Source organism: Mesoplodon mirus (assembly GCF_964341445.2).
Source record: "Mesoplodon mirus genome assembly, chromosome: X".
Taxonomy (NCBI): Eukaryota; Metazoa; Chordata; class Mammalia; order Artiodactyla; family Ziphiidae; genus Mesoplodon; species Mesoplodon mirus.
In genome coordinates, this window is record NC_138981.1 from 138,790,722 (window position 1) to 138,802,268 (window position 11,547).

General features: G+C 63.9%; 1 protein-coding gene across 3 annotated transcripts; it reads left to right on the forward strand.

Annotated features, from left to right (window-relative positions):
* Positions 1–261: 261 nt before the first annotated feature.
* On the forward strand, positions 262–9,354 carry SLC6A8 (solute carrier family 6 member 8). 3 transcript variants are annotated; one of them, XM_082608974.1, is made up of 14 exons: positions 262–792; positions 2,307–2,438; positions 3,526–3,775; positions 4,185–4,317; positions 5,234–5,368; positions 5,460–5,563; positions 5,652–5,776; positions 6,406–6,518; positions 6,652–6,789; positions 6,869–6,971; positions 7,062–7,162; positions 7,252–7,422; positions 7,828–7,971; positions 8,805–9,354. In XM_082608974.1, exons 1-13 carry the CDS (start codon positions 531–533, stop codon positions 7,966–7,968), a joined length of 1,908 nt encoding a protein of 635 aa, XP_082465100.1. In that variant the 5' UTR covers positions 262–530; the 3' UTR covers positions 7,969–7,971; positions 8,805–9,354. The 3 variants fall into 3 exon arrangements, with proteins under 3 accessions (XP_082465100.1, XP_082465101.1, XP_082465099.1); XM_082608975.1 differs by having other exon boundaries at positions 9,102–9,352; XM_082608973.1 differs by lacking the exon at positions 8,805–9,354 and having other exon boundaries at positions 7,828–8,158.
* The last annotated feature ends 2,193 nt before the right edge of the window (positions 9,355–11,547 follow it).

Genomic DNA, 11,547 nt, shown 5'->3' on the forward strand with positions numbered 1-11,547 from the left:
GCCGCCGCCGGGAAGGAGGGGCGAGCGCGCCTAGGCCGCCGCCGGGGAATCCGCGGGCGAGCCGAGCAGCCGCGCGGGTCCGGGCCGGGGCGGGGGGCGCGGGCCGCAGGCCCCTGCTCCGGCCGCCGCTTGCAGACAGTGGGCTCCGGTGGGCTCCAGGTGCCACCCGCGCCCCGCTAGGCTGAGCCTCGGGCCGGCCGAGCCGCCGCCGCCGCCGCCGCCGCCGCGGGAGCTGCGGGCAGGAGCCTCGGGAGCCGCCGCCGCCGCCCGGCCGGGCCCCGCCGCCGCCCGCGCGCCCCCGGGCCCCCGACACACATGAGATTCTTCAGGCTCACTTTCAAGTGCTTCGTGGACTGCTTCTGACCGCGCCGCCCCCGCCGTCCCGCACCCCGCCCGCCGCCCGCCCGCCGCCCCGACCCCCGGTCCGGCCGCCCCCGGCCCCCGGCGGGCCCGCGCCTTCGGGCCTCCCCCCCAGTGCCGCCAGCGCCCCCGCCGCCCGCCCGCTCCCGCGGGGCGCCGCGCCCCCGGCCATGGCGAAGAAGAGCGCCAAGAACGGCATCTACAGCGTGTCCGGCGACGAGAAGAAGGGCCCCCTGATCGCGCCCGGGCCCGACGGGGCCCCGGCCAAGGCCGACGGCCCCGCGGGCCTGGGGGCGCCCGGCGGCCACCTGGCCGTGCCGCCACGCGAGACCTGGACGCGCCAGATGGACTTCATCATGTCCTGCGTGGGCTTCGCCGTGGGCCTGGGCAACGTGTGGCGCTTCCCCTACCTGTGCTACAAGAACGGCGGAGGTGAGCGCGGGCCCCTCCCCCGCCTGCCGCCGGCCCCGCCGGGGCGCCCGTGCGAAGTCCAGGGGGTGGGGAGGCCCCCCCGGGACGGCCGGGGGCTGCCCCTCGCCCGCCGTCGCCGCGCGGTGGCCCAGCCGGGCGGTCTCCGCCCCCCCCCCCCCGCCCGCCCCGGGCCGGTCATGTGCCTGGCAGCGTGTGGGGGGAGGGGGCCGGCGAGCCTCCTGCCGAAGCCGCCGAGCTGCCCCCACAGACTCTGGGCCCCGAAGTGATTGGCCACCGAGGTGGCAAGGAGAGGCCTCCCCCTTGTGGGGGGGGGCTTCCAGAGGTGAGGAGCCCTGGCTGCCCCCGCAGGTCAGGCACACAAGTGGCACATTGTGTGGGCCCCCCACGTGTGCACACACGAACACACACACAATGGGCCACTCTGTCCCTCCCTCTGCCTTCCCCTCCCTTCCCTCCTCTCTTCTCTTTCCCTCTCTCCCCTTCCCTCCCCTCCCCTCCCTCCCCTCTAGCCTGGGCCTGGAACACTGGGTGTCTGAGCCAGGCTTGGGAAGCCTGCAGCCTGGGCCGCCTGGCGCCGCCGCTGGACACACTGCATGCACACCCCATGCCCGCCTGCCCGCCCGCCCCAGCCCAGCTTAGCAACAGCGATGGGCACGCGTGTGTCCTGTGACTGCAAAGCAGCACCAGGGTTGGTGGGAAGCCGGAGTGACTAGATGACGGGTGGGAAACTGAGGCCCAGAGAGAAGGCCTTTGCCCAAGGTCACAAGCAAGAAGGATGCTGAGACCAGAAGCCAAGCAAGCTGCAACCAAGCTTAGCTTTTGAGTAGTGGAGAGTGCCAAGCGGGGGCAAGGGTAGGGGGCCTGGAGAGGAGAAGGACTCCCCCCACCCCCAGCCTGAGGTCCCTGCCAGCCTCCCCCAACCTTGTCTCCTTCTGTCCTTGCTCACATGCCCTTTCAGACACCCTCCACTCCACTCCTACTAGCAGACGACTGCTACCCACCTACCCACCCACCCTCTCCCCTGGACCTTCACACTTGCAGGCAAGAGCCTGGGTGCCGGGATAGGCCAGGGCTCCCCTCCCCTCGCCCAAGCTCGTCAGGTCTCCGGGCCTGAGCGCCGGCCACAGAGTGGCTTGTGTCCACCAGTGAGTGTGTCCTCCGTGCCCATTAGTTAGGTCACCGTAGGTGAGTAGGGGCAGAAGCCTTGTAGGGGACCCCCAGCCCAGGAAACAGGGCTCTAAGGGCCCAGAGGCTGCCGTAGGCCCCTCGACACTCCACCTCCCCAAGACTGTTCACCTTGGGCCCCTGAGTCAGCAGCCACCCCTTGCACTGATTCACTCAGTGGGAAGTTATGATGGGGCCCAGGCGGAGCCTGAAGCTGGGGCTCCACCCACCTCCCAGGGCTTCTGAAAGCCAGGCTGGCTGGCCTGGCCTGGCTGAGGAGTTTGGGTCAAGTCCCCACCTGGCTAAGGGGCCACCCTGTGCAAGTGGCCACCTTGAGCTTCATCCCCCAGGTGTGTTCCTTATTCCCTACATCCTGATCGCCCTGGTCGGAGGAATACCCATTTTCTTCTTGGAGATCTCGCTGGGCCAGTTCATGAAGGCCGGCAGCATCAACGTGTGGAATATCTGCCCCCTGTTCAAAGGTGAGCAGCCCCAGGCAGCCCTTCTCACCCTCTCCGTGTGGGACCTCTACCCTTTCCCACCGCTGGGGCAAATCTGGTACCCCACTTAAGAAACCTCAAGTCTAAGCACCTCCTGCCTGAATACCAGGCCTGGGATGCCCCCCAAGCTGTGAGGGAGAACCTGGAGGACGTGCAGACCACCTGGCTGACCTTGGGGAGGTGGAGACTAGACTGGGGGATGGACCTCTCCACCAGGGCGAGAAAGCCCAGTCCCAGCAGCGCCCGGGACAGGCCCTGCCGAGTATACTTGGCTTGCTGGGGCTGAAAAGAGGGTGGCTAGGCATGAGACACGGTGGCAGAAGCCAGAGGGCCAGCCTAAGGAGCTGGGATGGGAGCCATTGAAAGTTCAGGGTCTGAAGGGAAGGACCAGTGGCCAGGGTTACCGCCAAGCCCCTTCTGTGTGTGGGCAGTGTTCCCCATCAGCTCAAGGCCCTAGGAGGTAGGTCCTACTGTTACCGTCCTCGGAGGCTGGGGCACAGAGAGGTGAAGTAAGTGACTGGCCAAGGTTGCCTGCTGAGAGGGTGACTGTCTCCCACACTGCCCCAGGTCCCCAGAAAACCCCCCAGCTGCTGGTACGGGAGGCCACTGGGTGGGGGGCAGGTGGAGGCATGGCCTTCCTTCAGCCATCATGATGGCAGTGGGACCCAGGAGAAGGGGACAGGTATGTGAGACTAGGGAAACAAGAGGACTTGACTCTCAGATGGGGGCAGGATGTGTGCTCTGCTTTGGGGCTGGGGAGGACACAGGAGGTGAAGCAGGGTGGGGGCAGGGAGCAGGGGCTGATTTGGGGGGACAGATTGAGGAGTTAGCCTAGTGCTGGGGACACAGCGCAAGGGAGAGTCCAGGGGGACTTGGAGAGGTCTGGTTGGACAGCAACAGAGAAGGATCTAATTGCACGGATGGTGGGGGAGGGGGAGGACGGCAGATGCAGGGAGCAGGATGTCAGGGGTCCAGCAGGGACCACTGGCAGTGCCTGGCCAGGTAGATAGTGGGGACGGTGGGGAACTGGCCAGAAAAGAGCCTGCACGGAAACTCTGCTCCTCTCCAGGCCTGGGCTACGCCTCCATGGTGATCGTCTTCTATTGCAACACCTACTACATCATGGTGCTGGCCTGGGGCTTCTATTATTTGGTGAAGTCCTTTACCACCACGCTGCCCTGGGCCACGTGTGGCCATACCTGGAACACTCCCGACTGTGTGGAGATCTTCCGCCACGAAGACTGTGCCAATGCCACCCTGGCCAACCTCACTTGTGACCAGCTTGCTGACCGCCGGTCCCCTGTCATCGAGTTCTGGGAGTGAGTCAGGCACCTCTGGGCCAGGCCCCGCCTGTCTCTCTGGTCTCCCACACGTAGCTCAAGTCTGCATGTGTGTGCGTGTGCACGCGTCCGTGTGTCGGGGCCCGGCCCTGGGGGGATGAGGCCAGGGATGCGGAGCGGGCGGTGCCTGCCCGCCTGGGGAGGGAAGTGGGGGGCTGCTGCTGGGCCCGCTGGGGACGGCGTGGGGCCGGGCTGCCAGGGGCTCCAAGGCTCCGGGGACACAGACTGCAGCGACTCCAGGCTGCAGGCTTGGCCCGGGCCGGCCAGGTGCATGGGGGAGACCGGCTGGACTCAAGGGTTGCGGCGGGGGGGGGGGCGCCACCCCAAGGCCTCCCCCAGTCTCCTGGCCCTTTGCTGGCACAGCCCTCATGGGCTTTCCTTCCCCCAGGAACAAAGTCTTGCGGCTCTCCGGGGGGCTGGAGGTTCCGGGGGCCCTCAACTGGGAGGTGACCCTGTGTCTGCTGGCCTGCTGGGTGCTGGTCTACTTCTGTGTCTGGAAGGGGGTCAAGTCAACAGGAAAGGTACAGCCGGGGTGACGGCAGGCCTGGGGGCAGCACTGCGTAGGGGGGTGTGGGTGTCTGCCAGCGACCACTGCTGCCACGGGAGGAGACTGCACCAGGGCCAGAGCCCGAGGAGGGGCAGGGACTTCAGTCCGGGCCACTTGATCCCCACCCCCTGGCTGGAGAGTCCTCCCCACCCTGCGCCTCCAGGCCCGGCAGCCTTCCCTCCTTTCCAGTTTCTCTGGGTTCTGGCTCTGAGTCAGTTTTTTGACCTTCTCGGTCTGTCTTCCTCACCTGCCTGTCTGCCCTGGGGCACCCAGCAGGGAGCCTGCACACATCCCTCCCTCAGGGGCTCCCTGTCAGGTTGCGGGGACAACTGTGTGAACAGACACAATAAGACAGCGTGCCGACGGTTGCGGGACACGCGGGACACAGCCAGGTCTCTGGAGGGCGGGAGCATTCCAGCAGGGTCCGCAGAGCAGCCGCTTGGCGCTGCTTGGGTGGGAGGCAGAGGCCTTTGCTGTGGTCTTGATCTTGCCTCTGTCTCTGGCTAGCTGAGTTCTAATCCCCGGCACCGAGGACCCCCGCCTCTCTGCAGACGAGGACCTGGAGTCGGCACGGGAGGCGTGGGACCTGCCTGCGGGCTGCGGCCTCGCTCCCTGCCTCTCCCTCCCTCTGCAGCTGACCTGTACTTCTTGCCGTGGGGCTGCTGGTGCCCCAGCCAAACACCCAGCTTCCTTTGGGAGGAGCCGTGGCTCTGATGAGTAGAAGGGGGTGCCGCTGGGTGGCCTCCCTCCTCAGCACTGAGCACACCGGCCAGCTGTGGGGGGGGGGTGCGGACGGGGACCGTGGCCTTCCTGGCAGCCCTGCGCAGGCTGAGGGCGCCTAAGGGGGAGGTGGGTGCCGCAGGACCCCTCTGAGGGGCCCCGCCCCCCAGGTCGTGTATTTCACCGCTACATTCCCCTACGTGGTCCTGGTTGTGCTGCTCGTGCGGGGAGTGCTGCTGCCTGGAGCCCTGGACGGCATCGTCTACTATCTCAAGCCCGACTGGTCGAAGCTGGCGTCCCCTCAGGTGAGGTAGAGGTCGGGTGGGGGGACACGGTGCGGGAGCAGGCCGGCCTAGCAGGGCTCCTCACACCTGCTCTCCCCTCGCTCACCTCCAGGTATGGATAGATGCCGGGACCCAGATTTTCTTTTCTTACGCCATTGGCCTGGGGGCCCTCACGGCCCTGGGCAGCTACAATCGCTTCAACAACAACTGCTACAAGTAGGCACTACGGCCCTGCCACCCCTGCCCTGCCTGCCCGTGGGCAGCAGGCAGTCTCACCAGCCCATATGGTCCCCTCTGCCCCCAGGGATGCCATCATCCTCGCACTTATCAACAGCGGGACCAGCTTCTTTGCTGGCTTCGTGGTCTTCTCCATCCTGGGCTTCATGGCCACAGAGCAGGGCGTGCACATCTCCAAGGTGGCGGAATCAGGTAAAGACCCCCCAAGCCCCAGCCCGGCCTCCGGAGCAGCAGCAGCCGCTGTCGTAACGTACCATGTACATGAACGCACACAGAATGACGTTCTGAGAAATGAGAACAATTCAAACTCAATTTGTCACATCACTCTGGGCCAGGAGGCCTGGCTGAACAGCTGCAAGGCACAGCTGTTCAGCCATCTCAGGCCAGGCCACGTGGAGCCCCGAGCCCCCATCCATCTGTATCCAGGGGCCTCGGGGTACGTCCTCACACTTGCCTGAGTGTTGTAGAGGGAAAGGTCGGCCTTTTCTGGGTCAGTGGTGATCTGCGACCACAGTAGCTGCTGGAACCCAGGTCCAGAAGGCTGAGCCAGACACGCCACTCCTATGGGTAGAGGTCTACCAAGGGCTTGTGGGAACCTTCCAGCCCCTGGTATGGCACGCAGGCACGCGCGCACGCACACACACACACACACGAGGGCTCAAGTGGCCCGGCAGTGTCTTGACACAAGTGGAAAGGCCCTTGGCCACAGGGTGCCCTGGCATCGTCCATTACTCTGGTACCGTGGTGCAGGGTGGAGGGGGACAGGATGTAGGTGAGGGGCTCCAGGTGTCCACACCCTGCCCCTTCCCCTTCCCCCTCAGGGCCTGGCCTGGCTTTCATCGCCTATCCCCGGGCCGTCACGCTGATGCCTGTGGCCCCGCTCTGGGCTGCCCTGTTCTTCTTCATGCTGCTGCTGCTTGGCCTTGACAGCCAGGTTTGCAAGGGGGGGGACAGAATAGAGGGGGCTGGGAGGTGGGGGGAGGGGGGCTGGCGAGCAGAGGGCACACTGGGCGATGGGAGATGGCAGGTGGGTGGGGAGGGGCACGGCCTGAGTTGCCTGGCCACAGTTTGTAGGTGTGGAAGGCTTCATCACCGGCCTCCTGGACCTCCTCCCGGCCTCCTACTACTTCCGTTTCCAAAGAGAGATCTCCGTGGCCCTCTGCTGCGCCCTCTGCTTTGTCATTGATCTCTCCATGGTGACCGATGTGAGTGGGGGCAGGGTGAGGGATGCCCCTGGCCTCAGGCTGCCGGCAGCCACCTTCCCTGACCTGGCTCCATCCCCAGGGCGGGATGTATGTCTTCCAGCTGTTTGACTACTACTCAGCCAGTGGCACCACCCTGCTCTGGCAGGCCTTCTGGGAGTGCGTGGTGATTGCCTGGGTGTACGGTAGGTCTGGGCCGACAGCAAGCCGGGGGTGCAGCGCGGTCAGGGGTGGTGCGTCTCTAGCTCTGGCCCTCCGGCCTCACGTTACCCCAGGAGCCGACCGCTTCATGGACGATGTGGCCTGCATGATCGGGTACCGACCTTGCCCCTGGATGAAATGGTGCTGGTCTTTCTTCACCCCGCTGGTGTGCATGGTAAGGGCCGGGAGAGGCTGGGCAGGGCAAGGGACACCAAGGGCCTGCAGCGGTGGCTGCTGGCTGAGCGCGAGGTTTCTCACCCGCAGGGCATCTTCATCTTCAACACGGTGTACTACAAGCCGCTGGTCTACAACAACACCTATGTGTACCCGTGGTGGGGCGAGGCCATGGGCTGGGGCTTCGCGCTCTCCTCCATGCTGTGTGTGCCCCTCCACCTCCTGGGCTGCCTCCTCAGGGCCAAGGGGACCGTGGCTGAGGTCAGTTCCCCGAGCCCCGTCTTCCGCACACCATCCCTCCCTCCCGTTGGGTCGAAACATGACCTCCATGACCTCCAGAGCGCCCTGCTCCTCCTCCCACCTGCCGGGACAGACCGTTGTGCCAGAGCCTGTGGGCCAGCTCCGAGGGGGGTGTACGGGAGGAGAGTTGGCCCTCCAGGGCCTCGCTCAGGTGGTGGCGGCAGAGGGGAGGCCTGTCCCTAGCCTCTGTTCTAGCAGCCATTCCGCCCTCCACTGAACCCTATTTCCCTAGCGTGGGAACGGGGCCTGGTCAGGAGGGGCGCGGCCCTGGGCCCCAAGTTGGTGGCAGGTGGCGGGAAGCAGAGAGAGGCCAGGGACAAGCAGGTGCCCCTCCTCAGGGACTCAACGTGTCCCCCTCTCCCGCAGCGCTGGCAGCACCTGACGCAGCCCGTCTGGGGCCTCCACCACTTGGAGTACAGAGCTCAGGACTCGGATGTCAGGGGCCTGACCACCCTGACCCCAGTGTCTGAGAGCAGCAAGGTGGTGGTGGTGGAGAGCGTCATGTGACAGGTGCCCCGGCTCACATCACCAGCTCACCCTCTCGTAGCCATAGCAGCCCCTGCTCTAGCCCCCCACCCCCCCAGGGGGCTTGCCTTTCCCTGACACCTACGGGGTCTGCCGGGGGGGGAGGGGAGGAAGCACCAGAGTGCTTATAACTAAAATAACGTTTTCCATTTTTAATAAAATGCCAAAAATATCACAACCCACCAAAAATAGATGCCTCCCCCACCCCCCTTAACCAAGCTGGTGCACACGCTGCTTCCCAAGCCCTGCCGCCCGCCCTCCAGTGCCCGCTACAGTCAGGTCTCACCTGACCCCACCAGGCCCTGCCTGCCTCTCTCCAGGCTCTGCCCAGCACACCCTTGGGTAGCCCCTCACCCCAGGGGCAGCAGTGGCAGCTCGGGGAACAGGGGGACTGGAGAGCAGAGGGGGCAGGCGAGGGAGGGGCAGCAGAACCAAGGTGAATATTTCAGCTGGGCTAGACCCCTCTCCCCCTCCCTACTCTAGAAGCTTAGAGAGCCAGCCAGCAAGGGAACCTTCAGTTCCTGAGCCAATTGCCACCAATATCAGTTGTGTGAGCTTGAGTGCATGTGTGCGTGAGTACGTAGGGTATAGACGTAGATCTCTATTTCTTAGCCAAGGTGAATACCAGGTGTAAATTGTGCCTGTGGGCAAGTGAGGCTTGTATTTTGCACATTTTATAAAAACTTGAGATTTCTGCTTGTATATTTCTAAGAGAAACACCCCAACGTCCGTCTCCTTGCCACGCCCCATCCCTTTCAGCCCCTCTTACACCTCTGCCCCAGCCAAGGAGTGTGAATTTATAGATCTCATTTTCATAGGCAAAACAGAAGCTTCAAGCTGTCGAGTGTGTGAGTCTGTCGTGTGGGTATGCACGTGTAGTCCCTGGCCCCAGACTGGGGTGGGAAAAGTGCATGGTGGGGACCTCGGTAGGTGTCCGCACACTCCCCGCTCTGCCCACAGGTCGGCAGGGTGAGCCGACGCAGGGCTCTGGGGGGGGGGGTCCGGACCTGGGGTTGCTCACCCGGCATGCTCAGGCTGGCCCACACCCTGCACCCTGGGCCAGGCGCCCCTGCGGCAGGGATCTGACTGAGGTGGGCATCCGTCCCCCGCCCCAGGGATCCTGCACGCGGCTCCCACCTGCAAGCTTAAGGCTGACGCACTTTCCACGTCTCAAGTCCTCTGCGTAGCAGCTTCACTTAAACCCACGTCTGTGTCACGTCCAATCCTGAGACAGCCGAGGGGGCCCTAGAAAGGCTTCCCTCACACCCTGATGTGGGCTGGAGGGGTGGGGGGCGGGTGAGGGTGGCGGTCCAGCGGGGACACCCTTACTGTGCTCAAAAGCCACTGCGAACATAGCAATAAAAACATGTCACTTTCCAAAAGCTGGCTCCTGCCCACCTCTGTTTGTCAGGTGCCGGGGCTGCGGGTGGAGGCCTCCCCACCTCGAGCAGCTTCCTTGGGCAAGTATTCGCCCTGAGGGTCTCTGCACCCGGCACTGTTCTGGGAACTTGGAACGGAACAGGGAAGGAAGCCGGCAGGAAGCCTTTTCCCCACGGAGCTGACATACTTGGGGAGCAAGGATAACGGTGTGCTAAAGAGGAGCACGCCGAGTGGGGAAGGTGGGTGTGAAGTCCGGGCGCTGAGGTTTGCGAAGGCTGCCCAAATGCTGCACTGAACAGGTGCTCTTCCGAGGGCAGGCGAGGTAGAAGGCTGGGGAGGAGGCTCCGGCAGAGCCCCCGGAAGGTGGAGATCACTGGGTGGGACCAGGGCACTCGCAGTGCAGATGAGAAGTCTCTGGGTTAGGGACCTGTTTGCAAGGCAGAGCCAACAGGCTTTTGGATGGCTGGGATGCAAGGGACGATGGCAGTTGCCAGGCCCTGCACCAGGGAGACAAGGAGGTTTGGAGGGTGTCAACCTGAGTAGAAATGTCCAGTAGGCAGGTGGACAAGGAATTTGAAGTTCTGGAAAGAGTCTGGGCTGGAGACAGAATTTTGGAAGTTCTCATTACATAAAGATGGCCCCGAGAGCCCCGAGCCTGGATGACCTCCCCAAGGGGGGGGGGCCACGGGCAGCTGGAGAGGGAGACATGGCCCAAGCACTTGAGTGGCCCTGGGACACTCAAGAGGTGGCAGAGAAGAGGGGGGACCAGCTGCAGAGTCTGAGGAGGCTCGGGAGGGGCCCCCGAGTGCCAGACGGGTCCTGGAACACGTGTGAGGGCCCCCCCACCCCCGCCCTGGGCGTCAGGGAGGAGGGAGCGATGGGCTCTGTCGGGTGCTGCCCACGGTCACGGGAGGTGAGGCCCGAGATCGCGGAGACCTGGGTGAGAGAGGTCTGGGTGGGAGGAAGGGCCAAAGCGTGACTGGAGTGGTATTAGGAGAGTGGAAGCAACCCAAGTGTCCACCGACAGAGGAACAGATGAAAACAATGTGATCCATCCACACGATGGAACAATATTCAGCCTTAAAAAGGAAGGAAATTCTGACACCTGCTACAACACGGATGAACCTCAGACATTACGCTCAGTGGAAGGGAAGAAGCCAATCACAAAAAGACATAGTGTGTGACTCCACTTCTATGACGGCCCTAGAGGAGTCAAATTCAGAGACAGAAAGCAGAACGGTGGGTGCCAGCGGATGGGGGGAGAGGGAAGGGGAGTTAGTGTTTAATGGCGAGAGAGGCCACACACAGTGTAAGTGTACTTAATGTCACTCAACGGTAATCCTAAAAATGGTTAAAGCAGAAGTTTGAGATTACACACACTTTAGCCCAGTGTAAGAGAAGGGGTGGGGAAGACCTGGAGAAAGTGAACCCCTTCAGGTCCTTGGCTCCATCCCGAGTGATAGGAGGAGGGGCATGACGAGGCATGGACACGGGGTGGCCAGGACCAGCCCGGTCATCATCTGAGGCAGGCCTGGGGTGGGGGTCAAGGCTGGGAACCTGCTGCCGACTCTGAATGCCAGCCTGGGCAGAAGGGAGGGGGTGGCCCTTCAGAGAAAAGTGACAACTTGCTCCTCTTCAGTCCCTCCCAGGCCAGTCCCTCTCTTTAGCAAGGCACAGTCCCCTTAGAGAGGAAGGGGCTTTAGCCCTCAACCGTACAGCCGGAGATGGGCTCTGGCTTGTGACACGGCCATCAGCCCATGCTCTGACGATCACCAAGAGGAACCCGGACAGAGCGCAGGTCACCGCAGAGCTTGGGAAGGAACATCGGCCGAGCAGGCCCAACCCCAACTCGACCTGGGCCTTCAGAGCCTTTGCTGGCGCAGAGAGGCGCCTCGGTGGTGAGACGGCGGCCCAGGCCCTGCAGTGCCAACACCTGACGACCGTTCTTCCGACCCAACCGCTGTCCCACCCTTCTCTTAAAAGACTTTTCACCCTACAAACCTCTGCTCTCACCATGCCCACAACTCCAAGAACCCCGTGTGCGGGCAGCTCCCCAAACCTGCAGCCTGGCTCTCCTGAGCAGGCCCCTCACACTGTGCCCAGTGCCCACCCTGCATCCGCTCCTCCATCAACAGTCCCTGCCTCCCCTGCGACTGGGCCTGCTGTCACCCCCAAGCCCTC

What these genes read in the sequence shown, in the direction of transcription:
- SLC6A8 (XM_082608974.1), top strand. Translation starts at nt 531, where the DNA reads ATGGCGAAGAAGAGCGCCAAGAACGGCATCTACAGCGTGTCCGGCGAC. An exon ending in GTGCTACAAGAACGGCGGAG is followed by an intron (nt 793 to 2,306) that starts GTGAGCGCGGGC and finishes TTCATCCCCCAG; the next exon opens with GTGTGTTCCTTATTCCCTAC. An exon ending in TCACCCCGCTGGTGTGCATG is followed by an intron (nt 7,163 to 7,251) that starts GTAAGGGCCGGG and finishes TCTCACCCGCAG; the next exon opens with GGCATCTTCATCTTCAACAC.